At 31.7% G+C, this 24,207-nt stretch overlaps 1 protein-coding gene across 25 annotated transcripts in view; it reads left to right on the forward strand.

Moving 5' to 3' along the window:
* LOC119638128 (glutamate-gated chloride channel) overlaps positions 1-24,207 on the forward strand; it is a 104,070-nt gene that overhangs the window by 48,186 nt on the left and 31,677 nt on the right. For 17 of the 25 annotated variants that reach the window (XM_038034759.1, XM_038034760.1, XM_038034761.1 and 14 more), the window contains 3 exons: positions 2,048-2,171; positions 2,736-2,848; positions 6,274-6,341. In XM_038034759.1, the coding sequence (XP_037890687.1) occupies positions 2,110-2,171; positions 2,736-2,848; positions 6,274-6,341 (243 nt within the window). In that variant the 5' untranslated portion in view covers positions 2,048-2,109. Of the gene's footprint in view, positions 1-2,047; positions 2,172-2,735; positions 2,849-6,273; positions 6,342-10,573; positions 10,642-24,207 lie in introns of all 25 variants that reach the window. The other 8 variants (XM_038034764.1, XM_038034767.1, XM_038034772.1 and 5 more) reach the window with 1 other exon arrangement.

Genomic DNA, 24,207 nt, shown 5'->3' on the forward strand with positions numbered 1-24,207 from the left:
TAAGTTACAAAATTATTGTAAGCTTCGGTGGGGAAATACGTCGAGCAAATCGCAATAGATTTTTAAGTCCATCCGTGTAAAATTCTTAACTGAGGAACAACATACTAAGGGAATGTTGGAGGTTTACAAGTTTAATAGCCGAATAGGAAAAAATCACTTCTACAAAGTCTATGTTTGCGGGTTCAAGTCTTAATGCGTTGGCGTTTATTTTGATCGTAACCATTGTGACTGATTAAGCACACACACACACTTCTCTGCCTCCCTCTCTCTTTTCGCACTTCTCTCCGACAGTCATCGTATTACGTCCATACGCGGCTTCCCGCTGGTAATTGATCTTATAATAAAAGGGATAAAATAGTACCAATGTTGATATACTGGTACGGAATCAAGATTGTAAAAAGAGCCTGAAAAGCTCTATTCCATATGAGAAAAAACGCTTATATGCAAGTTAACAAGATGACAGTGTTAACGTTTGAACATAAAAAGACGCATGAACATTATATAATTATAACGATAAGCAAGCTTCTTACCTTAATGACACAATTGAAAATCTGCAACAAATCTTTGCATTTATAAAGTTTAAGAAAAGCTGAACTTAGCCTTTTCTTCCTCCAGCAATCGGTAAAAGACAAAACTTATTTGAGTAAGAATCCAATCAAACAAAAGGCATTGGCAAGTAACCCGGTAGCCGGCGAACAATTTTTATTTAAATTCTTGCAAGGTATACTAACTTTAGCGAAAAGCAAGACCTTGAGTTGACTTAACAATGTCCTCCATAACTTAGCCTGCCTATCATTTTTCCAAGTTTGGCAATCCGCATAATTGGGGGAAAAAGCTGGCTCTAAGCTAAGATATAATTTTAAAAAGACTTTTCGTTATCTCAAGCTCATGAAAAGTTGTCATAAAAGATAAAAACTTAACGTATATATATATATATATATATAAATAGTTTTGTTGTCCACAGATCAGGAAGAATATTAAAATCTGGCAATACCAACAAATAGATACACCGCACCATTTCATCTAACACAGCACTCTATTTTGTTTGGTGATGAAATGCTGACATTTGCTCTTATTCTATTCTATGGGCATAGTTTTAATGAAAGCCGTCTTAGATGGAGGAGGGCGCGAAGATGACTTGATCTAAAAATAGCAAAATTATTCTTGTTATCAAACACTTTAAGAGTACATACCATATAATTTCTGTTTTTGTCAGAGCTTACTAAAAATTGAACTTTATTGCCATAGAGAAGCTTCGTTTCCTTGAGTGCCTTTATACGGGATGGAGCCCGAAAAAGAGACCCATGCAACATCAGCTACATTTTTATGATAAATTATTAAAAATAAAAGAAATTTTTATTATATAAAAGTTTACTTTTTATTAGAAGCCTCGTCCGGGCTCTGTTGACCTAAATGATCCAAATTTGATATAGTTGATTTTTGTATCAAACTATAATTTTGGACTAATGTTCGATGTAAGATATGAAGAGTTACACTATTTTGCTATATAAATGCTTATATTTCCTGCGGAAGTTTATAGAGGAGTCAGTTCAAAAAATTATCCCCTCCGACGCAATAACTTAGAAAGCCTGACATGCTACTACTCAACAATTTTTGAATATGCAATTTTTTTTATATAACGTCCTTGTCCAAGAAAGGTGTTATGTGGGAGGAAATAATCCAATCTCGTCCATTGTTAACAGAGTTTATTCAAGAACCGAAACACATAAGGATACTTATTTTAACCAAAAATCTTTTTTAACATTGGCACCTATAGATTGAACAACTACATGGATGTACATTACATTGACCGACGGACAGGTATGATTAAATCGATACAAAAAAAGAGTCTGAATAAAAGATATAACGAGGCATAGTTCGAACACAATAAGCAATAAGCTACAACTTTTAGCTATGTATTTATAATAGGCTCAATAAGTCTTTAGTCAAAAAAAAAATAAACAAAAGAAGCTCCTGGCGTATTAAGTACTCGCCCTAAAGCGATTATAAGTTTTAGATTTTATATGCTTTCACCTTTCTATTTCAGAAGCGCCAATCATCAACTGCAATCCAAAATATAAAAACACGACAAACATTCGCAGCCAAAACATGGGCACCGGTCATTACTTTTGGGCTTTATTCTATTTTGCCAGTTTATGCAGTGCGTCTCTGTAAGTACAAAAATTAACCAAAAAAAATTAATCCTTTTGTACAGATCAAATAAATTAAAGAATGAATGCCTTTTATATATTTTAATTTAACTTTAATACATGATTTTTAATAAATGGTTTTTTAATTTTTGTCGGACAAGACATTTTGGAATTATTGCATATTGTGATAATTGAAATTGAAAAAAAAAAAAAATAAATAAGAAGAAAGAGCATATCTTTGCTAAAATATCGAAGATTTGCTCTTTCAAAATTTATGATAAGTGCGGCTGTATAATATCGAAATGAACAAATTAAACTATGTACATGTTATTGTATATTAGCATAACATACGTGTACCTATAACCATCGAATTATATTATTTGAAATTCGTCTCTTTTTTTTTTTTGTTAACTTATGCCAAAAAAAAAAAAAAAAAAAAAACCCATCTTAAAATATATTTAATTTTTTAAAAAAAAAAAAAAAAAAAAACGAAACCAAAAAAAAAAAAAAACATTGAAGAAATTTAAAAATTGAATTAATTTTTACTTATGCAATATTATGCGTTCGTACATATCATAATTTCAGAGCTAATAATGCCAAAATAAATTTCCGAGAAAAGGAGAAAAAAGTCTTAGATCAAATTTTAGGTGCAGGCAAATACGATGCCCGTATTCGACCATCCGGCATCAATGGAACGGGTAAGAATCATTTTTATATATAAATAAATGTACACATATATATATCTTCTATGAAGTTTATAAGCATTAAATTCTAATTGGTATAAGAAAAAAAAAAAAAAAATTTATGATTTTTATTTTCAATTTCTCATTTCAACATTACTTATATAGTGGAACCTCGTATAAGGAGCGCAAAAAACAATTTCCTTCTCTAGACTAACGTAAGATACGATAACACTTTCCGTTTTTTCTTTCAAACCTCCGCCATTAACTAACCACCATTAATGACCTTTCAAAGCAAGGCGTTATGTGGGAAGCGGTTGAACAAGTAACAAACAACAAACGGACAAACCGATGAGCTCAACGCGATTCAGACAACGATATTGAACCGATCTGTATAATAATAGGTGCTCATCGCAATTCATCTAGTGTTGTTGAACCGATCTGTATAATAATAGGTGGATCTTGTAAATTGAATACAAGAAAGTAAAACAGAACGACAGACGGACGGGCAAACTTAAATCAATTAAGAAAGAAATTCCATATTGATTGGTATAATAAAAGATTGGTCTAAGTTAGTAAGTACCACAGGGGCTAGTATGTGCTTAGCGTACAAGAGCTATAAGACTTAAAAGTGACGAGTTTGCATTTCTTCTTTAGAGATCAACATTAGTTCCAGGTGAAAACATGTATTTATATCTGTTATTGATGAGAAGCAAAGATACGCTAAGCAATATAATATATATTATATTGCTACATATATATATGTCTACAGCTTATCGTACTCTTTAAGTAAGGGGAACTTGTCAGCATCAACTACATAAAACCAAACCCTCCTCCAGAAGTATTTGTGGCGGAGATCAATGCTTTACGATGATATTAGAGGGATATCAAAGCTTTGCGTTCTAAAGTCTCGCTAAAGTTGCTGATCTGCCAAGCAAGAATTACGAGAACAAAAGGAGTTTAACTTTTGGGAAGGTTTCCCTCTAATCCAAAAAAAAAGCACTTTCTGGTGTAAGATTTCCCTAAAAAGAGCTCAAATGTCTTCTAGTAAGGCCTCTCCCCCGTGCCTTTATTCTTCATTAGATGACATGAATATGTCCTCTAAGGCGGGATTGATTTTCTTAAAACAAATTAAAACAAATTTTTGTAGCGGTGTTGTTGAAAGAGACAGAAACTAGATCTCCATAATCGAAAGTTCTAAGAGGTGATTGTCGCGCAAGTCGTGAGATAGCCAGACCTAAAAAGTACGGCTAGCTGTAAAGTAGAATGTTAAGAGTTTTAAACGAAATCGAAAACGGATTACTAAGCTAAACATTTGGTAAAACTGTAAAGAGAACTTTAAGCGAAATGTTTTAAGTGAAGTCTCAAGTGAATTTTTAAGCGAACTTTGGAGGGAAGCTTAAGTAAACCTTATATCAAGCATAGTGTGAATAGCGGAACACTAAGCGAAACAGTAAACGGGACTTTAACCGAAAATTGAAGTGAACACTTAGTGCAGGGTTAAAAGAGTTCTGAAGTGGAACAATAAATGGAAACTTCGTGGCGGCAATTTTCATAAATTTATAATAATACTTCTATGCAAGAATTCATAAGGCGGTTGGAAAAGGCAATAAGAACATTCCAAGAATATGTAATAAGGTGGCAGTAAGCGTAATAAAGTTGAGGTGATCGAAAAATCCATGACTAATGATACATGTTTGTGCTTGCTAAAGCAATTAGTACAACACGCATATATGCGAATGTAAAGAGTAGATGGCTAGCCGAAGAGTAAAACGGACAAAGCGACGTGATAGCGAAACCGAGGAAACAAGCATTACTCGTTAAGTGGAAGTCAGCGGGTAAAGTCTAAAGTTGCATAGTCGTTAAGTAGTCCTTTTTGTTTAATTTTTTTTTATTATTATTATTTCTTCATATTTAATGACTCGTGAATTTGAATTATTTTTTAATAAACATTCGCATAATATCTTCAACATTAACAAAATGATACCAAAATGTATATAAGCGAGAAAGAGACAACTTATAACTACTTTAAACTTACTTAGGCTATGTGGAGATTGTTGTTGATATATTGCATTGTGTTTGTATGAGCCGAAAGCAGCCGATATTTTGTGTAAGCAAATGCGCCGCGAACAGTTGCATTAACAGTGCAGCCTGCTAGCAGTCATGTTATCGTTTAATTCACAGCAGGAACAATAGGCGAAACATTACATGAAACTTTAAATGAAAGTTTACTCGAATGTAAAAATGAAGAATTTAGCGAATTTTAAGCGACACCATGGATAGAACATCAAGCGAAACTTTAGCAGGAAATGTAAGCGAATGATAAGTGTAGCTTTAAAGGCAATCTTGGATGAGCTTTTGAGGGAGATGATGAAAAAAAGAAAAGTGTATTTTGAAACCAACCTATAAACGGAACATTTAGCGAAAGCTTAAGGATAGATTTGAATGGACTTCACTTCATTTTCATTTCATGTGAAAACGCATGCGGATCACCAAGCGAAATTAGGGAGAAAGCAGGCAGGGAATTTGAAAGATTACCCGTAACTTTAATTTAACCTTTAATCTAAAGTTAATTTAAGCATCAAGCGAATTTCAAATAAAAACCATACGCCTACGAATCATTAAGCGAAATTATAGAGGAAGCCTTAAGCGAACCGTTGATTTATTCGCTTGCCCAATGCTTATGGCTACAAAGCGCGGCTCTTTAAGCGACGTTCCACTGTATTTAAAAATTTTTTTTATTATTTTGCTTGTGAATAAAAACTGATTAACTGATTCGTTTATTTAATGATTTATTTATTTTGTTGTTGTTTTTATTTCGATTATATAAAATTTCATATAAATTATAAGTTTATTTGTATTATCAAATATGATTGAAAATTCGAAAGAAAAGCACAAATTTTGTACACATTGGTTAAAATTATTACGAATTTAGTTAACTATAAAATTATAGGAAAATAATAAACAAAAAAAACAAACGATAAATTTAATTATATTAATAATATTTAATTTATTTAATTCATATAATTAAATTAGTTAATTTAAAGCAAACAACAAAACAAAACAAATTTATCAAAAATCCCACTAAACCATCCATTTGTGTTGGAAATGGATTTTACTGAACTCTTCATTTAATTAATACTAAATGTTTATTCACTCTATTTGTAGTAAATACATACGTAAATTGCCTTCAAATTCTTATGCATTTTAATATATATTCATATATATATACATATATATATATAGAGCAGTAAAGTTCCTTTCGTCATCATATATCCTCATTACCTTTCATATATTCATAGCAGAAAAAAAATTTCAGTTCATTTTAGAAAATTTCAATAAGCATTTAATGTATATTTATTAAAAAAAAAAAAATGAAAAAAATGAAAAAAAAAAAAAATAAATTGTGACACAAACCGAATACATTACAACTACATACACAGATGGTCCCGCTATAGTCAGAATCAATCTTTTTGTACGCAGTATCATGACGATTAGTGACATTAAAATGGTAAGTTCCCTCAGCGCTTAACATTTTCTCTTCAAATGTATATGTATATAATATGTAGAGCATTCCCTATCCAGCAGTTATTCTCAATTACATTTGCTTACATATAAGCACAAATTATACACCATCTTTACTATGCATATCATATATGTGTTGATCTCTCTCTCTCGCTCTCACATACACACACACACACACACACTCTCTCTCTCTCTCTCTCTCTCTCTCTGTTAGAAGAGATAATAATAATAATAACCGATAAAATTAATTCATTTATACGAAAAAAAAAAGAAAAGAAATTTCATCATAACATCCGTTTGTAACCTTCAATGTATCTTTGTTCACAAAAAAAAAGCCCAAACACACATACTCCCACACATTAATATCTTTACCGCCTAGATTCATTAAATTAACTTTAGCGCGTTTTTTTTTTTGTTTTTTTAGAGAAATAATATAAATTTACAGTTTCTTCCCATTTTGTGTTCTTTTAGTGTTTTTTTTCTTCTTAAAAATACAGATTTGTTTGTTATGTTTTCCGTTCTTGTTTTCTTTTCTCAATTAATTTATTACTGATATATTTGCTTAGCTAACGTTTAAATTCATTGTTTCCTTCTTTCTTTTGCATATACTGAACGAAAAGTTGAAATACCTTTTTAATTGCAAAATTTTTGTATGAAGAAAACAAAAACAAAATAAAGAGAAAAAGTATTTAAAGTTCTTTACGTGATAACATTAATAATAGGTCCCTTTTTTGGAATAAAACAAAATCCTAGTTTGTTGAGCTGAAGCAAACCTTTCCGCAATTGTTGTTGTTGTCAAAAAATGATTTCGTTCCACCATGATCTTGAATGCATCGTCGTCGACCAAAGATGATTCGCCCGCATAGGGAGGAATTGCTATCTACCAAGTCTGTGTTCGCGGGTTCAAATGCGCGGCTCAGTGGGGTAGAATTTTCTCTTCGCAATTATAGGTGTTATAGGAGCTTTACGTAGGCAAACCTTTGCCTTGAAAGCTCACGGCGCACATTGGCCCACGGAGTGAAGAAGCGTCATTCAGTGCCTCATAGGCAGCAAGGTTGCCTTGCAGTTTCAGGACAGAAGCTTGTATATGACATGTCCTTCCCCTTGGCTAGGGCGAGGCCTATTTAACACCTCAAATATTTAATGCTCCCGCGATTTTGGAAGTAACCACAGCCAATAGTAAACTCCCGAATTGGGTCGTTCACGCTATCAAGGCAAAGCTGTAAGATTGCTTCTGGGGCTTCACAATGAGTGCTCAGTTGGTAAAGGCACAACACAGCCACTATCTCTTTCAGAAAAGTCGACAGCACTTATTTGCGTAATGCGCTGAATCACGACTTTCCCCAATCGCTGTTGTTCCCAAAAAATGCTTTCGCTTCGCATAGATAGATGATTTATCCGCAAAGGTAGGAGTCGCTATCTACCTAATTTGTGTTCGCGGATTCAAATCTCAATGCAGTAAAGTTTTTGTTAATGACAACTACAGTGGAATATCTGTCGATAAAGGCATAACCCACTCACACTAGGCTGCGGACAGTTCCCTATCTTCTTCTCCTCCCCTGTCAACTTATTGTCTCTTGAATGATTGGCCATATTAAAAAGAAAAAAGTGTGAGGCTTATCAGAAAACTTGAAATCACTTATTTCAAACCTCTTTAATCATTCGTTGTAGCATGTTTTATCAGAGACTGTGCTTTCAGCTAGCACTTTCAAGAGATTTCGACACCTTTTTATATATTGCCTTTCTTTATGCATATACAGATTTGTCGAGTAAATAAAATTCGTTTAATAAACTCTTTATGTAAATGTTTTACGATTGCTTCCAACTTCTTATAAGTAAGTTGAAAACCCCCTTTCCTGAAAATTATAGGAAAAAACATTACGTTATGTTTTAAATGTTTTACAAATGTTTTCAATTGTACCCCATCTTCCGCTTACAGGAAGTAGTTCTTTTGAAAGTGAAATTACTTCCTCTTTTATGCCCAGGACTTCTTTCTAATATCTAAAAAAAAAAAACAAATGTGAAAAAGTAAACAATTAAGAAAATTAAATTCGACCTATAAAAGAATATATAAAAAAAATTGAAAAAAAGAAAGACATAAATAATAATATTCGGAAGGCGAGGCTGATGTTTTCTATTTTCCTATTTTATGGAAATTTACGGAAATTTACATTGACACGGAAGCAAACGTGACGTGTGATGTAGGCGTATTGTTTGATCTATTTGGGCCACATTCAATCTCTTTTGAAAAATTCTTAGGCGATGTCCGCTTCTTTACGAACGGTTTATAAAATTTAGATAGTACCACAGACACCATCCAGTCGGAGAGATGGACAGACGGACGGAATTTGATCCTGATCAAGAATATGTGGACTTTGTGGGATCTCTGAGTCTTCATTCGGGGCGTTGCAAATGTTTTCACAAATTTAATTTACCCCTCATTCTTCGGGGATGAGTATAAGAACACTATCCTATTAGAAATATATTACCTCAAGGAAATAGTTGGTAGCGTTGTTCCTAGTAAGGTTTTTTTGTTCGCATACGATCAGATGTTCCCTGCACGAGCAGTGTGCTTATCAGACGGTTTTAGAGTGACGTAACTGTGGTAGTACACATCACTCAGTAAGTTTTCAGTATGACACACATATATGGCATCATCGATGACCGTGTTTCAATGCGTTGCAGACATTTTGCAGTCTAACAAGTCTAACATAGCTGACTGTGCTAGTTGTAAAGTTAACTGCAATCGACCAATGTTAAAGTTTACAATCATTGACAATTTTAGACTTCTTTTAAATTTTCTTCAGATGATGGGCCACCAAGCATTATTTGGATAACACGTTTTATGACTTGTGTGACTTCGGGCGCGACACTCTACAGATTCGATTTGCTTATGTATCTATATATATATTTTTTTGGGGTAACACGTTTTATAACGTATACGACTTCCGAACAACTTCTGTACAACTTATCCTTTTTTTTTTGATAACAGATTCTATGACTTATGTAAATTGTGGGCGTGACGCTCTACAACATGGATGTATTTATTTTTTTTGTCTAACAAATTCTATGACGTATACGACTTTTGGGCGTAGCCAGCTGCGATATGGTTGTATGTTTTTTTTTTTTTTTCGTAAAGAATTTTAAATAGAATTTTATTTAATAAAAATTACATAGGGAAATTTCTATTATTATACAAAAGAAATTCTTAATTTTCAAAAAAAAAAGAAAGAAGAAACATTTTTCAAATTTATTTTTCGTCTAATTTCTCGCTATTAGCCTTTTTTTTCTTTTTTTACAAGAGAAAGACGGCTTAGAGAAAAGAGTTGAATCTAAAGTCATTTATTTAAAAATAATATCATTATTTCTTTTCATTCTTACTTAGTGTGTTTCTGCATTAGTTCAACATTTGTTATTTAATTCATTTAAAGAATAGAAAAAAAAAAAAAAATAAATAAATAATTAAAAATATGAAATTATTTTCACACCCTTGCTATGTCTGGTTGCAATATAAATGATAAAGAATTTTTTCTTTTTTTTTTAACTTCCATTTGTTTATTGTAATTTTAATTCATTTCAATTTAGTTTTTCGAACTAATTTTTGCAACACATAAATATTGCAATATAAACAGATATTGATCGGAGATTTAAAATGTATGTGTAGTGTACGTTATACGAATAAATATTTTAAATTATAAATTTAAGTATATAAAATTTTTAAAAATGTGTATGAAAGCGAATTAATGAAAAAGAACAAGTTTTTCATCAATCAAGTGATATACACTTATATACATACATTTTTATTATTGTTAAAAGAAATGATTTTTTGTAGCTCTTTAGTTAAGTTAAGAAAAGAAATGAAAAGAAATTATGCGAAAAAAATAATGATATATATATAAATGCGTTACGCATATAAGCATACGCATATATACTATATATATATATGTATATATGTGCATATGTATACAGAATATATGCATATAAATGTAAGTACTTGTATACATACATGTATATATATATATATATATATTTATAATAGTATGCATATGTTTATATACATATCTGTATGTATATATGGATGTATGAATACATATATGAATGTATGTAACATATACATACATACATTTATATATATATATATATATATACGTACATATGGGTAAATATATATACATAAATACGTATATGTTATATACATATATATTGTTGTATGTACAGATGGTCCAGCTGTTGTACGCGTCAACATATTCGTAAGAAGTATTTCAAAAATCGATGATGTTACCATGGTAAGTGCGCGTTGGATGTATGAATGTATCTATCGTCCTTACGATGATAACGTTTATTTATCACATACCGTATACCATGATATCTCTCTTTCTCTCTTACTGTATATCTTTATCTCTTCTTCTCCTTTGCTCTTCCACTCACTCATTCTCTGTCTCTCTCTCTCTCTCTCTCTTTCTCTTCCTCTCTCTCGCTCTCCCACTCTCTCTATCACTCTCTCTCTCTCTCTCTCTCTCTGCTCTCTCTCTCTCTCTCTCTCTCTTTGTCTGTCTCGCTCTACTGCTCTATATACCACTCTTTATGAAAATGCGAAGTCATTTCAATTATGATAAAATTGTTAAAGAGGTAACAATTAGTTGTCCTTGCAATAGGCCCTTGTTTTTTATTGTCAACAAGTATTTCTTTTATTTCTTAAAAATTTGGCCAAATCTTAACGACGACACTATTCGCTCGCAAGTGAAGAGACTGGCATTTGTCTTTGTCGTACAATTTATTAAATGAACAAAACCGATGATTTTCATTGTACATAAATAAAGTTCACTCTCTATCTTCAGCTATCTACATATGTTAACTTGATAGTATTCTCTTTTTAGGTTCCCGATTTAGATTTTCTGTTTTTCTCTCTCACACTTATACTTCATTCTATATCTATTACGTGTAAGCGAATGCTATATAAAACTCTTATTTACATTTATTCTCTTATCTTTTTCATATATAATCGAAATTCTTACTATATATAACTGATTATTTATTAAATTTTTTTCTTCGTCTCAATGTGATATTTTTCAAAAATCTTAAAAAATATATATTTTAAGTAAGTAAGAAAGCTTTATGTTGTAATAAAATAAATCGAGTCACCAACTTAGGCCTTACGACTAGGGACTTGCTGTTTGGTAGAGTGCATTTTTATCTCCTTATCAAATTGTAAGAGGGAAGATAGAAATGGCCTAATAGTCGATAGGTTAAATGAAATGGCAAAGCATTACAACGAAAGTACTGCAGTTGTGTTGGCTTAATCTAGCCCAGGAAAAATCTTAGAATCTGTGAGCAAAGATGCCAGGTGAGTGCCGAAAAGGATAATTGTTCCGTAGCAAGTTTCCTTGCAAGGAGCGTAACAAAGTATGGACACGTTAAGTTCAGCAGACTCAGCAGAGAAATGTGGCGCTAAGCGTCATTTTTCATAAAATTAATGAGAACTCTTCCGATAAAAAATCAGTCAAACGAATTGTAAAGATATCTTGGGAAATTGTTCTTTTATGAGCATGTGACACTTCGAATGAGAGATTGCCTGGAGAAATGTGCAATGAAACGCAGCAATTGAGTTACCGCATAGCCAAGTCATGCGGGTATAAAGTCGACCTATCCGGGTTCAAGTCTTAATACATGCACACTCCTTCACGGCTTGCGGCTGTTCTTTGTTTTTCGTTCTCTCTTTATCTCCCCTTCTTCCTCAACAATAACCATTACAGCTGTTTAGGTGACATTCACCGAATGATTCGTCATTAAAAAAGAAAACAGATTAAGATTAAAAAAACGAAAACTTAAAACACTATGGTGCTCCACGGCCATCTACTCTAAAGTTATTCATATAAAGTCTATCAAATAAATAAGACTTTATATATGAAGTGGTCGAAAAACTAGGCCGATCAGAGTCACTTTCGATAATGTTCGTCCTTGAAACGCAACACCCCAACATACCAACTTTCATTAGAAATTGCGTCCTATAGAATGAATACAAGAAAACAAGATGGGCAGGCGGACAGACAATACGTAATAAAAGATGGGTCTACCCTAAATTCTTCTGAGTGTTGCGTAATTCTGTACGAACTTAAGCTATCCTTATACCACAAGCGGTATATGGTTTATATTATCTATAAAAGGAACTTTTTAGAACCGACTAAAAAGCGTTATAGGCTTCATATTGTTAAAGAAACTTTGTGGTACCGACTAAAATTCATACGATCGATCTAAAGTTGTTTTCATAAAATACAAAGGTGATCGTGCTCAACCATATCTTTAGCTTCTAATGGAAAGTTTATTTGACCTGGGACAAATATGATTCGTACTTGACGTAGCCACCTTTTTTATCGGGCTTTAGCCACCTTTTTCGAAAGAATTTTGTCTAATAGAGATCATAACCTATCTCGCGTGATATCCATCTTTTGCTTTAGGTGCCCTTCTTTTACGTCAGCTTCATCTCTTCATCAGATCAGTTTTAAGCATAACGTTTTGCGATTGCTTTTGTTCTGGAACATTAACTTCTCGTTATGACCAACGACTGGAGTAGAAATGCTCGAGCGATAAATGATTAGGTAGAATTCGATTAGTAAAATTGTCATGCTGGTTATTTGCTCGATCAATCTATTGGTTGGTTATGATCTCTGCAGATGTTACATCATAGTTCGATGGAAAATCTTGATTTTATCGAGAGTAGTTATCATTGGCATGCATAAGTCAGTAGTGAAGAATCCCGACTAACAAGTTAGTATTCACGGCTTCACACCTATATGCGGTAGAGTTTACTTTGGTCGTAGCAGCAATGAGTGTTCAGGTGGTAATACGGCACACAGACCTACTTTGCCGCGGCCACTTCCCAACATCTTTTCCTTTCATCACTTCATTTTCTTTCTGACCGTTACCGCGTTTCACGATTAAAGAATGATTGGTCATAAAAAAAAAAAAGCAGAAAACCGATCAACCGGAGGACACGAAAATCATCTTTAATACATCTGTGCACAAAAATTTCGCGAATTGCTTAAGGCAAACACTGACCGTAATTCACTTATCTTTTTCTAAGTTACCATAGGAATAGACGTAAATGTACATATCGCTTAAGAATACTCTGCGTTTCGAAAAAATTCTTTTGAAGATCGTCGGTCTCATATTGATTGATTATTCTCTCTCATTAGGTATTTGTAGAAAACACTATAAACTTATCTATCTATGTGACTGTGGTGGCGATAGCTTTCTTTCTTTCTTCTTTCGTTTTTTTGTTCGTACCTACTACTCTTAATATGAAACTATTTTTAAATTTTTAAAATTTGACTTTATTTTACAGCAAATAACGCATACACACGCGTATGTGTAAGTGTATTGCCATGCGGCACCAATGTGATATTATATTATTTGTTACTCTATATAAAATATTGTGTGACTGTTATATATGATTAAAAAAAAAAAAAGAAACAAAAAAAAAAGCAGATAAAAAGACAAAACTCAATTTTGCAGGGTATTCCAATAAAATTTGGAAACACTATATATTTGTGTGCTTTAAACGTAATTCCTCCTTAAGTCAATTAAAAATATTTAAACTTAATTAAGTTGAAAATTTTCACTTTTTATCGTTTATTTATTTATTTATTTATTTTTTTTTTTTTTTTTGAAAGTTTGTTTTAGTTTCAGTTTCGTTTATTTAAGACACACACACAAATTTACGTCAATACGTGAAAAATTTCAAAAGAAATGCAAAACAAACCAACTCTAATATGTGGCATGAATTTTTCGATTCATCATAAAATTATTGAAATATGTTTTAACACAAATTTAAAAAAAGAAAACGCATTTTTTTTTTTTTTTTTCATTTAAGATTTTTACAAATAATTTTCCCTTTATTGCATATATTTTTTATGTATTTTCAACATATTTTTTCCTCGAGATTACTTCGTTTCATTATCAAAGATCGAATTCATTATACATATCGTAAAATTGTTGTTGTGCGAGGACCTGGCAGGCGTGTATTTCTTCTTCTATGTTTTTCTTTAATTACTATAAAGTTAAGTATTAAATATATCAAATTTTGCTTTAGGTTATACGTATATATATACGGACAAATATTGGCTAATTTTACTTTTGTTATATTGTCATATGTAATTACTTATATATATATACATATATATATATATATATATATATATATGATATTTATATATATATAAATATTAACGAGAGGACATATTAAAAAAAAATAAATGCTTTTAATAAAATGAATCTGTGTACGGTGAAGCATCTCGACCAGGCAACATGTTTCAGGGCATGACGAAAATATGAAGCAATACAAAAGCACTATACATGCAAGGTGGAATATTTTCCTAGCAACATTTGGGCAACAAAATTATTATGTAGTACTTCATGACATCCGATGTAAACAAGTACTATGAAAGAGAGCAAGAGAAAAAAGAAAGACAGTATTAAATGGATCAAAGTGTTACGTGTTTGATTGCTGCAACAATTCATCATAATATATATATATATACATATAATGTGTGTGCGAAATTTCAGTGGAATAAGAAAACAATTTATTCATGTTCTTCTTTTGATTTGCCTATCCGGTGTGCAATGTTAGCGACTATACAACTTCTTATTTTATTTAAAGGATTTGCATGATGTCTAGTTAAAAATTCATAACAATGTATAAGAGTGTATATATGTAAATATAGCCCTATTCTAGGTTTCTGATGTTTTCAAAATACACGTCTCCATCTTTTGCAGCTGTTAGCCAATGTCCTTCACCGCTTACGCCAGTCCATTGACATATACATATATTGCCTATAACACGGCTTCCTTTGACTTTTCCTTGCAGTATGAACTACAACAATGGTATTATCTGAAAATAATATAATGTTTTCCTGTGTCGAATTGATGGATTTGGAGTTAAATGTTTTTAGTAAATTCGTGAAAAGTCCTTTCTCTAATGATGATTTGAACTTTATATGTGCACATATAACAGACGAATGCAATGCAAGCTTATAATGATGCCACAATGAAGGACGAATTGATTTCTCTCTTCATTGCACGAAGGCACGTCATACATACATTATTAGTCAAAATGAATATTGTCGAATGAAAGGCTTGCGGAGATCTTTTTTTTTTTTTATTATTATATGACTTTACTGAACGACATACGGCACTTTATTACTTGTGATTTTTTGCTTCCTTTGATAAGTTTCACTTTTCTGTTTATCCCGAGGTTATCAGTGGAAAATAAAGTTGCCTTCTAAAACCAACTTTAGCCCATCAAGGAAGCAGAGAGCAGAACAAATGATGAATCATTTATTGAGAATTCTGTGGCACATACTGGTCAGATTTATCATATTTTGCCAGGAGCACGACTTTTGGTAGCCGTAGCAGCCGGCAAATGAACATGGTTTCGAATGCCTGTCTGGTACACCAAAGAGAAGATTATTTAAAAATCATAGACTCATTAATGAACAATGTTTTAGGGCGGATAATAAGCGATCCCTTAATTAGTCTAAAAAGATTAGTGGTGAGTTAGATAATTCAAGGTTCGAGCATTAAAATTTGGTGCATTAAAATTTCTCAACCAAGTTTTCGCAGTTTTCCGAATCATCAAAGCGTTTGCGATCTGACCTTAGTGGCCGACATGAGTCTTTATGTTGAGGAATTTTGATCGAAGTTTTTTTTAAAGTGCCCAGTCTTGTTAACCGCTGACAGTAGAGATTTGATTCTAACGTTTTATCGGAAGCCTCGTAATGTATCATTGATGAAATCAAAGTTGCACGCATGTAAATTGCAGACTGAACTCTCACCTTTTAAAGGTACGTCGAGATAACGCAATCCTATTAGATTCCACTTATTAGAACTGAACGTGTTAGAATAAATAACGTCTACTCGAAAAACTTCGTTTCTCAAACCAGTAAATATTATGGAATTCTTTAGAGGTCATCCCGTTTGTAGAGAAATTTTTAAGAATTCATTTTCGGGCTCTTTGGTTTTATCGGATTTTTTTCTTATTCGTAACTGTTAAAACTCGACCCGGTATTGGCAAATCAATCACCAGTTCTTATGCTTTTTTGAACGCATCATATCAGTTATGTGCGCCTAAATAGCTGAGTAAGTAAGAAACGCGCCTAGCAGGTCAGCGTCCGCAGGTTCAAATCTCAAGTGCGATAGACCTTTTTCTATGGTTGTAACCGTGGTGAACGTTCAGTCGATAAAGGCTTAATACTTATCGATTGGGTACACACTCATTGCTCTGCAGCCTCCTTATTTCGTAATCATTTCTCTCTCCTTTCTGAGAGTGACCATGTTACACCATTAGGACGCATTCCCCGAGCGGTTAAAAAAGAAAAAATATGTACTTGCGTTTGTTAATTTTCGGCGATATAAATCAAATATATTTGGTTAGGTGCGAAATTGCATCCTATTCGCCTAATACGGTGACGTCCGGAAACAAATGGGCAAAGAGATACAAATTTTGGCCGCGGCCTAATGGGTGTGTGCTGAATTGAGCCTTGGCCGACTAAACAGTCGCTATAGCTAGGGCCAAATAAAGTCAGCGGCAGTTGGATTTGAGTTCGTGAACACTAACTAGTAGTGGGGATTCTTATTTACTCGGCTACTTATGCGGGTAATTATGCCCATGCACTCATGCCGGGAATTAAAAATATTAATAAGCCAACAATTAAGAACTTATAAAAATGGAGATGGAAAATTTAAGAATATAAGAATATAATGTACACACATATATTTATATTTATTTATGTTTTTTTCGAGCGATTGATACAATAATTAAATAATTAATAAATTATTTAAAAAGAAAATAAAAAGAAAAATTATTTTGCTCTTCACCTTGAGCTCTTGGTATAATCGAAACTTATATACATTGGTTGCCATAATCGAAATTTATATACATATTTACGTATACATCTTGCGCTGAAACATGTCGCGTAACATGCTTTACCTAATAAATCTAAAGTTTTTTTTTTTTTGGGGGTTTTTTTAAATAAAACAATCGAAAGTAAGTTCTAGATTTATAACAATACTTTTAAGTTTTTTTTTTGGGTAATTTTTGCTACATTTTTGCTACATGTATACCTTACGTATTTTCTTACTCTTTTTTCCATAAACCATTATGTTGTTGTTATCAGTTATGTGTGGTTAAATACTGTTCTAACTAACTCGGTTGTGAAATTGTACTCACGATCTAAAAATAACTGAATAAAAATATGAATAATAATTACTTTTACAAAATAAATTGCAATGTAAAAATTTTTAGAAAATTTGCCTACTCATGTCTATGTCAACATGTTCCTAAGGTCAATTTCAAAAATCGATGATTACAAAATGGTGAGTTCGAGTTTCACAAAATAAATCAAAAATTTGTATATTATGTAAAGGTGTGTCTTTCTCTCTCTGTCTCTCTCTATGTCTTAACCTATCTTGCTATCTCTCTCTCTCTCTCTCTCTCTTTTTTTCTCTCCGTTTCTATTTTTCGCTTGTCCATATTGAATAAAAGTTACTGTTACTGCTGTGTGTGCAAGCAGTATTAAAAGGAGAAGTGCTCTTGAAAATCTTCACTTAAATCCCATAGCTTAAGATAAAAAACAAAAGCAAAGAATTTTAATACCGTTATTATTAGGGGTATTTTCTATACTAATGTTTGTGCATATTTTAGCACTAAATTCATGCCTATTATTTAAGATAGGCTTTCCTTGGGTATTCACTAACTAATTGAAGGTTGTTGTCTAAACTAATTGCAGTGTAAATTACGCTAACGCGTGCTTTTAAATGTTTATTGTATCAACATAATACATTAATTTGCATATAAAACCTATAATTATGTACAAGTACACCATGTAATTATTTATATATATATAAATATATAAATACTTAAAGTTTTCTTTATAATTCTTAAAATATATAAATAAATAAATAAATAAATAAATTAAAAAATCTTTTTTGTTAACATGTGTATATGTATATGGATTATTCTTGCTATTGTGTTATTTTGTTTATTAGATAAATATATCTCTTGTATGTACACCATACATACATATACCTTTAATTATACCAAAGAATACGTCCATGTCCATGAAGGCTATCACAATTAGTTACTTAAAAGTAAAATACGTAAAATAAAAATTTGCCGTACTGGAGTAAGAACACTCGATGCTTAATAATTACTATATGAGATTTGCTAACTTGTTTCTAGTTCACAAACTCATATATAAACAAGTTGAAACGATATAGTTAGAGACTGTGCAACATTTCACTTAGCGCACTTAGCAATACAACGACTTTCCAAACACAGACTTTATATAACAAGTGACCGAAAAAGCGATCGGATCCGAATCATTTTCAATAGCATTCATTCTTGGGCGAAGATATCAGTCAGTGTACTAAATTTGATCAAAATGTCTCGGAAATTGCAACCTAGAGATTGAACGCTAGAAAAAAAGACATACATACGAAGGGACGGGCAGATCGACACAGAAGCTAAGATCGATTCAGAAAGTGATTTGGAAATGATGCGGTCCATCTCAGGTCCTTTTGGGTGTTGCATACATATCGACAAACTTAATATATCATTGTACCGCATAAAAATATATATGAATAACGAAATGCCCATTCTCTGAAAAAACCGCCTTTATCATTTCAAAACTTTGCCTACAAGAGCGAACTGATATTTAAATTTTTTCTGATGATACTGACAACATCCTGTTCAAAAAATGGGTAGAGCGATAGTTACATTAAAGAATATTTAATTAAGACTTTTGGGTAAGATCTCCAAACCTTATCAAACTGGATAATTAATTAGCCTAAATAAAGTGAGATATGAACTACGATGTGTAACGTATAGGATATACGATATGTACTATGCAAAAGGCAATCGATATATCACGTAAAGGTATCTTCACTCTATCCTGCAAACAACGTATAAAAGCAAACATTTATGTCTTTCTAAATTATTGATGGATATGAAAAGATCCGGTCCAAGTTGAACATGACTTCCTTTTTATTTTATTTCAATGTATGCTGTCGTTTCATCTCTGATAAGTGTAAATCTTTTGTATATATATGTGTATATAGAGATATACATAAATGTACATAAACTAAACCTTCACGTGAACGCATAATTTTTTCCCTTTGCTTTATGCGTTCAATAATAATAACATTTGTTATTTTCGCTCTTATTTATGTAACATAAATTATAAAAATTTTATATTAAAATTTCTCTTCCTTTTCCATCTTTTGCTTTTTAGTATTATTCGCTGGCTTTTGCTTTTTTTTTTTTTTTTTTTTGCTTATAAGTTTTACTACTTTGCACTGTTTAATGTAAAAATTGGCAAATTTTTGTCTTTTGTTTGGTCATATTTTTATTTAATTGATTTCGACTCCTTTTTAAATAGGGATGAATGCTTTCGGTTTGTATAAAATTCGCAATACGTCACTTAATAAATCGTTGATTCCTATAACACGCTCACGGAAATGCTCAAATGCAGAAATAAATTTCAAATTTAAAAAAAATAAATCTCGACCAACTTCAAATAAAAATATTTTATTAAATAATTTAATAAGTAACTAAATCCTATAATGCAAGTGACTGTACGGTACCATATTTATAGCTATAGATAAGATATACTAATAAATGTAATTATAATTATAATAATAATACGATGAATAATAATAAAAATAATAGTAATAAAACAAATAAAAACATTCTAGCGTGTTACGACCATCATTAGATACCCTATATCATTCGCTAGTTATTCATATAACGATTTTCAAACTAAGTGCTTATAGTGGACGTGGTCGATAAAGACGTTCCATCCGCTTTCAATAGCTCTCTTCCATGGACCATGACATGTCAGTGTATTAAATTTCACCAAAAGAATGTTTAGGTTAAAGGCAAGAGAATAAGAGGGACAGATAGACTGATGGACAGATGGAAGAACAAGGTAAGATCGATCCAGAAAGTGATTTTGAAGTTACGACATAATAAAAGGTGGCCCTTCCGGGTGTTACATACTTCCTTAGAAACTGCCTACTGCACATGTCAGGACAAATTTAATACTCTCTGGTATTAGTGTAGGGTACAAGAGCGAAAATAAGAATTAAAAAAAAAGGAATTAATAATAGTAATAATAATAACGATAATAATAATAACAGTAAAGTTATTATCAGTTTTTGTTGCATACGCGTGTAGGAATTTTAGGCGTGTCCTTAAGCAGGTTTGGATAATTTTCAAATTCTTTTGCAAATTTGTAGGCGATATGTTAATTTTACCACAGATGATAGAAAATCGGGTAGACAGACAGATGCATAGACGAACAGACGGACATACTTAGCTGCATTAGAAATCTGATGCTAGTCAAGAATGTACAGACTTCATGTTATTTTTATACAGGCACCATAGCCTCATCCTCAGAATACACGTTGACGTTTTTATAGGTGTATCTGCTGTAGCTTGTGGGTTTCTTTAAAATTGAAGTCGACAGCTTTGGTTTTGCGTGTTTAGTACAGACGGAAGGAGAGATGGACAGACGGTCATGCTTAAATCGATTCAGAGTATGACGACGATCAAAAGAGTATACACTGTGTAGGATCTCTGAAGCTTCCTTCTGTGTTTTGCAAACCTGAAATTTGGTGATGAACATAGTACTTATGATAATAATAATAAGTAATAATAATAAGCAATAATAATAATAATAATAATAATAATGAGACTTATATGTTTTATTTATTAGGGTTTATGTATATTCAATGTATACATGAAATTGTAAATTTTTAATTACTTGTTGTATAGATATACATATACTCTTACGCCCGTCCTCAATCCAACGCGCACCAAGCACATGTACGTTTCACATTAGCGGTTCAACATCAACCTAATAACATTTCTCTCACGATCATTGTCATTTTATTATAATAAAAAAATAAAAAAAAAACACAAAATAAAAATCTGAAATTTAATATTATTTCAGTTTCGATTTTCTTTTGTTTTTCAGTTTGTAATTATAATTTTTAAATAACGCTTAAGCGTATTTTACACTTGTTTATAAACATAAAATAATAAATTTATTTATAAAAAAAAAAAAAAAAAAAAAAAAAATTAAAAAAAATAAATTGATTGAAAAAAATGAATTGAAAATAATTGATTTCCTTTTTCACTTGCGTATATCGTAATTAAATTCCTCGCTTTATAATCCAATTACAAATTTTTATTTATTGAACAACAAGTAGAAAGAGTATGATGGGTCCCATCCAACCGTACATTTGTTCATATAATGATTTTTCAACATAGGACATTGGAAGTAATCAAAAAAGTGGTCCGAACCATGTTCAGTTGGATTCTTGCTTGGGCCAAGACATGTCAGTGTAATAAATTTTTTCAAAATATTTAAAAAATTTTCGGCCTGTAGATTGAATCCGAGAAAATAACACGGACAGACAAATAAGCGGACGGACAGACAAGTTTAGATCGATTTAGAGAATGCTTCTGAATAAACCAGTATAATAAAAGTTGGCACAGGTGGACGGACCGACGGGCATAAAGCCTTAGATCGATTCAGAAAATACTTCTTAAATAATCAGTATAATAAAAGTTGAGACAGGTGGACGGACTGACGGACATAAAGCCTTAGATCGATTCAGAAAATACTTCTTAATTAATCAGTATAATAAAAGATGGATCTATCTCGGGTCCTTTCGTAGTTTCATACATCCGCGCAAACCAAATATATCTCTATCCTTTATGCATAGGAAATATTTATAACACATCTCCAAACTTCCAAGTCGAGTTTTCGAAAGATGATTTTTTTTAATATGTCAGGTAGTATGTAAAACTGAAAAAATTGTCAATCTTTTGATTGAATTGAAAGAACTGCGTAGGGTTTTTTCTTTTTAAAGCGGGAAAAGCATTCACTACACTAAGACTCCCTTTGCGTCTGACGGCAGCTCTAACAGAACCGGCATTACGCACAATAGCAGGAGAACCGTCCAAGTCTTACCTCAAATCGAGCAAAATATTATTATTTTCTTATGATCTTCATATCTTCCTTTACAGGCCTTTCGCTATTCCTCTCTGTACGGAATTCTTTACTGATGTTTAAAATTTTTCTTTCACAATTCTCTGCATTAGCAACCAAAAGATCTTGATTAGTAATTCCGTACCTATCCTGATGCCGAGAACAGTTTCAGAAAAAAATAAAAATTGCTCTCGGTTCTTAATAATTGCGGGCGGGGAATTTTTTATTTGATTCTGAGAAGAGTTATAAAAGTAAATTTAAAACCAAGTTAATCTTTTCGGCATAATTGCTTTTTCTGAAGAGGCGAATAGACTTAGTACGGATAGACGATTGATAAGCAGAACAATACGGACAAATCGTCAAAAAGATAAATGGAGAAAAAGCCAGATAGATGACAAAGGGACTGAAAAAATGACTAATAAATGGATAGATCGATAGGCAACTTGATAAACTGATTTACTGACTGATAGTCCAATTGACGGTTAGATTGCCTAAATGATTAACTGGCGGAGAGAAAGTCTGATAGAAAGATTGACAGTCTGATTAATTCACTGGCACATAATTTAAGAGGCAGATTGACCGACGTAAACATAGATAGGCAGACAGACTAAGTCACTGACTGACAGATTGACGTATAATCTACTGGTAGCTATGGCAGGACATACTGACGGTTGAGGGAAGTACGTGTTTTATTTATATAAAGAGAATCACACGTAAATGGAAGGTGGTGCTCGCGGAAAACTCGTGGGCTTATGTAGAGACGATCATTAATTCTTAAAGCTTCATTTTGAGTTAATACATAAGGGGAGGATGATGGTTCGGAAAATTCGTAGGCCACCACTGTGTGTATAATAATTATGTAATTTGTTTAAAAGATTGACTTGATCGTTTTAGTTTGTTAATATTATATTTATAAACTGTGCATATTGTGTATTAAATGGTAATAAGACTGAGCTTTGCCTCTATTCGCTCCCCATGATGACATTACTTATGATTACAAAAAAATATAATTTATTTTTAATTTATTGTTTCAATTACGGTCGATACTTATGTTACTTAAGCTTAAAGCTTGTATACTTGTTTATAGATATTAATTAAATGTTATTATTATTATTAAAATTTAGATAATAATTTAATAATATTTTTAAAGTTAATGTAAATTTTCTTAACACATACACTTACGTACACATACGTACGTAATATATAAAACTATATACGTATATGTAATATATAAAACTGATGTATAATATTTGTACTATGTGAAATTAAGAGCTTAAAGTGAACATTATAAGATATATCGAATAATAGCAGATTATATATATATACAGAGAAAAAAGAAACGATTGACATAGAAACATAAAATATCGTAAACAAATAATATTTATTGTACATTATAACACGTAATGTATCATAATTAAGGGTCATCCAAAATCATTCGTTAATTGTTTTCTCTCCCTCTCTCTCTCTCTCTCTCTCTCGTTCCTGGTTTCTCGTTATCTTTAATTTTCTTATTTCTTTTATTTTTCTTTTTAATTCTATATATAATTTGTAAAGTTTCTGCGTTCTGCGGCAATAAAGAACGAAGAAAAAAATAAAAAATAAATAAAAATAAATAAAAAAAAAATTATGGAAAAATTTCCTGTAAACATTTATTGCGAAATGCCACTCGATTGAATTCAGCTGTGAAATGCGTTTAAATATTTTGTTGCTATTGCTTTAACAACAATTGTGTTTGCATTTTAAAAACGCCTTAATTAATAACTATTTCATAGCAATATATATATATATTTTTTTTTTTTT

Source organism: Glossina fuscipes, unplaced genomic scaffold (genome assembly GCF_014805625.2).
Source record: "Glossina fuscipes isolate IAEA_lab_2018 unplaced genomic scaffold, Yale_Gfus_2 73, whole genome shotgun sequence".
NCBI classification, from domain to species: Eukaryota; Metazoa; Arthropoda; class Insecta; order Diptera; family Glossinidae; genus Glossina; species Glossina fuscipes.